The 4815-nt window shown below is 41.1% G+C and overlaps 1 protein-coding gene across 4 annotated transcripts in view; it reads left to right on the forward strand.

Annotated features, from left to right (window-relative positions):
• The window catches only part of LOC115236633 (carbonic anhydrase 2), a 16813-nt gene that overhangs the window by 5905 nt on the left and 6093 nt on the right, over window positions 1–4815 (forward strand). For 3 of the 4 annotated variants that reach the window (XM_029809219.1, XM_029809217.1, XM_029809218.1), the window contains exons 2-4: window positions 687–887; window positions 2631–2752; window positions 4595–4690. In XM_029809219.1, the coding sequence (XP_029665079.1) occupies window positions 687–887; window positions 2631–2752; window positions 4595–4690 (419 nt within the window). Of the gene's footprint in view, window positions 1–686; window positions 888–2589; window positions 2753–4594; window positions 4691–4815 lie in introns of those variants that run through there. The other variant, XM_029809220.1, reaches the window with a different exon arrangement.

Genomic DNA, 4815 nt, shown 5'->3' on the forward strand with positions numbered 1-4815 from the left:
TCTTTCCCGTCTGTTATCGAAATTGATATTCGCAGACGTGTGTGTTTGTCCTGAATTGTTATTTTAATTGGCGCACATAACATTCGTGTTGAAGACATAATAAATTATGTAAGTTCGATAAATTATATAATCGTTCGTTTTCATAGCTTTTATAGGTCATCTCTAATTGTAAGTCGTTTATCGTTTCGTCAATACGTCGTAAAACCAGGAAATATTATTGCCTCTGGAAATATTATTCTCGCATTTTCGTATGGGTTAAATAGAGAACAAAACTTTACGGAGATCGAAAGTGATAAATAAAGATCGGGATTTTGATAAAAGCAAATTTCAATCAGTTACCATCACGTGACAATACATCGTGAAAAAGAGTTTGTTTCGCGCTCGCTAACTTGGCATGCGAGCCTTTACAATTTATTTAAGCAAGAACTCGTCGTATCGTAAAATTATTCTGCAATATTATTTTGTTGTCGCGAATGCGCTGGCACATGTGTTTCATTCTCAGTGAGAGAGAAATTTGTATTTATAGATCAAACAGAAGAAAAAACGAATAATCAATCAACCGCTGATTATTATCATCATATCTTAGATTCACCGAAATTATTTTCGATCCCGACACATCTGTCGTATTCATCTGTCGTTTACGTAATGGATTAGCGCCAACTCGATATTTCTCTTCTCTGTCGCAGGACCCAGCACGTGGGTGACGAAATTTCCTATGGCTGCCGGCTCTAGGCAAAGCCCGGTGAACATTGAGACGAAACGGGCAGAATCCGATCACGAGGCTCTAAGCAGCAAGCCGCTGCGCTGGAAGTATCCGGCCACAGCTTCTCGGAAACTGGTTAATCCCGGTTATTGTTGGCGGGTGGATGCCGCGGGCGAAGGCACATGTGAGCATATAATGTTAAATATCCTTTTTCCTTTTTTCCTTCTTTATTTTTTTAGACACACTCCCCTTCCTCCTTTATGCAAATAAATTTATCACGGCACTTTTTCGCTCCAGATGTTATTTATAATAATATATTTAATCGCGATCGAAACTCTGAATTGCGTGGATCAAATGCGTGGATGAAAATGCGTGTTGCGAAATTAGTGTAGCCACACGTCCATCCGGAAATGGTGATTCAGTATAATTTTAGATGATTGTTTACGATATGAACCGGCCTCGCGTTCCATCTTAAGCTTCCCGTTTATAAACATTAACACGCTGGCAGCGATGTCGCGAACGTGGTTTACTTATGTTAGTCATAGTTAAGACGGAGCAACCTGTATGAGAAACGTGTTTTCTTTCTCTCGACATAAACGGCTTACGTAAGGAAATGCTTTTTGTTAATTTCGTTCATCGTGCGCATGAGCCTTTTACGTAAGAGAAAACTATGATTCGCGTTTTGTCGCGGCATATCAAGGTCCGTTTGCATTCCGTCACTATTTGTAAAAAACGCAGATGCAGACGCAGAATCGACGTATCATCACACGCGAGGTACATACACGCAGCCGCAAATCAACCGCACGCGACAAAGATGAACTAAAGGCCCGTCTACGTAGATCGCTATTCGCGGAGAATGACATATGTCATCGCACGCGGATACAAATCAACCGCACGCGACAAGTTGCGACAACTCATCATTCACAACAGCGGTCATCTCCGAGTTCTTTTGTCTCTTATAATTTTACAAGTCGGATCTTGCATTTTCAATGTAGATAAAATAGCCTTGCAACATTCTCTGCGAATAGACTGATCTTATTCCAAAAATACGATGAGGAGGGAATATATCGCTCGCATAAATAACGGTCGTAAAATGCGGCGCGTGAGTATACACAGATGAATGTATATTCTATTTTGTCGTATATCGTTTTAACGAAGGCTCCTCACTGTCGACTTCGTGCCACTTAGAGAGGGCTTTTACCTTCGCCGAGTGCTCGGGGCGTATTCGAAATGAGGACGACCGTGCGCCGTGGCGTATTATGTGTATTCATATGTGGCACGAAGCGGCGCGGCGCTCTATAAGGCAATATGTGTGACAGAAAACAATCGGTGGATAGAACGCCGATAGTGAAGTTACGACTTGGCCGAGTCACACCTTGTTACATTTGATAGAAGAAGGAATAATCGATGAAAAATGAGATTTCTATTATAAAACAACTCGTATCTTTTATTTTTAGAAAGTTTAAAATTATCATTGTTTTTCCCATTGCACATGGTGAATAATTTTAGATTCTCCTACTGCGCTCTCGGAGAATTCCGTGGCGTTTAAAACTTGGCGCGGTAAATTTTCCGCAAACAATTTATCACAGTCGAGGCGCGACAAAATGCGTCGCGACGCGGTCGCATTCGCGCGATTCGCCGACGCAAATGCGTGATACAACGATAGCAACGATCCTCTCTCGTTATAGACCCCGTGCAACCCACGTAGTTTGGCTGATCAAGCGTATCCTGTAATAGAGCGATCTGTAAACGAGATCCCGGCACGGCCAATTTTATTTGAGCGCGCTTCGCTAAAAGCGTGCTGCGAAAATTTCCACGTTTTTCTCGGAGATCTAATTAATACTAATCCTTCACTTCTTTATTCCTATCTGTTTTTTTTTTATAAGCGCGATACTATAAGAAATCTCTCGATTTCTGTCGCCGACAGTTTTGAGCGGTGGACCGCTGATGGACGATGTTTACAAACTGGAGCAGTATCACTGTCATTGGGGATGCAGCGATTCCAGGGGATCCGAACACACGGTGGACGGGCAAGCTTTCGCCGGAGAGGTAGAGTAATTATATTCTTTTCTACGGGCGTTGGAACTTTCGATGTGTGTCTAGATTGCCGTGACATCCGCCTCGACAAATAATAAAATTTATTTGTCAATGAAATAAATTTAAGACAATGAAGAATATTAATTGCGTTATCTCATTTTTGCGTTATTTTGCATACTTAATAGCGTACGTCAAAGTAGCTCATTTGTAATCCGGCCACGTTGAGAGTATGATTCACTGTTTGCGATCATTCGTAGCGAGCTTGCTATGGCAGTGTCGAGACCTTGTCCGAGAGTCGCCATGTGCGATTTATTAGCGGGATCATTTTTCCGAAGATACATCGAAACCCATCTAATTTTACATCGATTCGTAATGTAAATATATAAATGATGAAACAGATAATTTCCCCGCGATAGGAATAAAAAACTTTATTCATCCTAAGTACGGCGCATAAAGACGCTAATTATGGACGTATTAGCGCGAGAATATAATAATATAATTATTGCGAACATCATTTGTCTCATAAATAGAACGTTATTATCGTCCGTATGTCGCATTGATAAATATCCCAGCGTTGTGTCAAAAGTCTTTCTATGCTCTGGCAGTTGTGTGTGGGCTTAAAGCCGCATATCGTGTTACGAGTGCGAAGAAACGAAACAACAAACGCGCTCGAAGTGGAAACAATAATTGGCGTTATCATTGAAACTACCACTTGCGCGGCTGAATAGGATAACGAGACCGGCGGCGTCCACCTGCGAGCATCGAGAGAACTCTCGTAGGCGAACAATCGCGTCCGATCGTGAAAAAGGATGCCGATAATTAACCGAGACAAATTGCGTATTTCCTGGACACATTTCCGATGCGATCCTAGAATGGGCTTTATCTTCATCGAGAGAATTTTTATTTTTATTTTTTTTTTTTTTTTGAAAGCTCGCGGCGATGCTTTAGCTCGGGTATTTCGTGGAAAATTCATTTGTATACTTGATAAATCGATTATGCAATCATCTACGCAGCGGTATATTTGCAATCTTTCATAAATAGTTGACTTCAACTATTGACCCTGCGCGCGATCAAGAAAATATCGACGGTCGCATAATGCATGGAAAGTTTCTTCATCAGACATGACAGATTCGACGGAATCTCGCGAGCGATGAAGAAGCGTTTAAAATTTTTATCCCGAACATTCGTGTATTTCCTCGAACGACCGCGCGGTTTAACACTGACGACTTTCAGACAGGCTCGACGTTAATTAAACGGCTCGAATCTTAAAAGCATATTAACGAGTCGCTTGGCGATCGCGATGAACTCGCATTTAATCGCTGCGCACGTCCGTCTTCGATGTACTTAGAACGGATACTCTCTTTCCTGTCGCGGACACACGCATACGATGTGTGCATTATCGAAAAAAAAGCTTCTACGCAACGATATCTTTCGTGACGAGGAAAATCGGGTCGATCGGATATTCGTGGAATTTCAACGTCCAGTTACCGGACCGATTACATAATTTCTCTAACAAGCATCCCGCGGACGCAATTATTATTTATTGATACCGAATCAAAGTTCTTTGTTATACGCCACCGTTCGATGAAATGCGGCAATGGAATAATTAAAGCTGAAAGAGGATACTGGATAATCCAAGCGAGACAAGATACCATTAATAATAATTAGTATTCTCTATTTTCGTCAGTAAACAAATATAGAAAATGATATTCCGTAATTGATTGTTTAAAGAGACAATTAGACACTCGTTGTATATTCAGTCGACCTGTCTTTTCGCTCCTCCCAGTTGATTGTCCGCTATTAGATTTAATACGCGTAATTTAGATTCATTAGGAGACGCCGTTTGTGTTTCAGCTGCATCTGGTGCACTGGAACACCAGCAAGTACAAGACTTTCGGCGAAGCTGCGAAAGCTTCCGATGGTCTGGCCGTCCTGGGGGTCTTCCTTAAGGTTGGTAGTGCAATATAATGTTTCAGTAATCGCGCGTTAAATGAAGAAATTTTTTTATTCGTCAAGAATTTTTTTTTACAGTTAAAATGTAATAAAAAATCTACTTTATTTATATTATATATAAT

The sequence above is a fragment of the Formica exsecta genome, unplaced genomic scaffold (genome assembly GCF_003651465.1).
Source record: "Formica exsecta isolate Colony F162 unplaced genomic scaffold, ASM365146v1 scaffold258, whole genome shotgun sequence".
In the NCBI taxonomy this organism is placed as follows: domain Eukaryota; kingdom Metazoa; phylum Arthropoda; class Insecta; order Hymenoptera; family Formicidae; genus Formica; species Formica exsecta.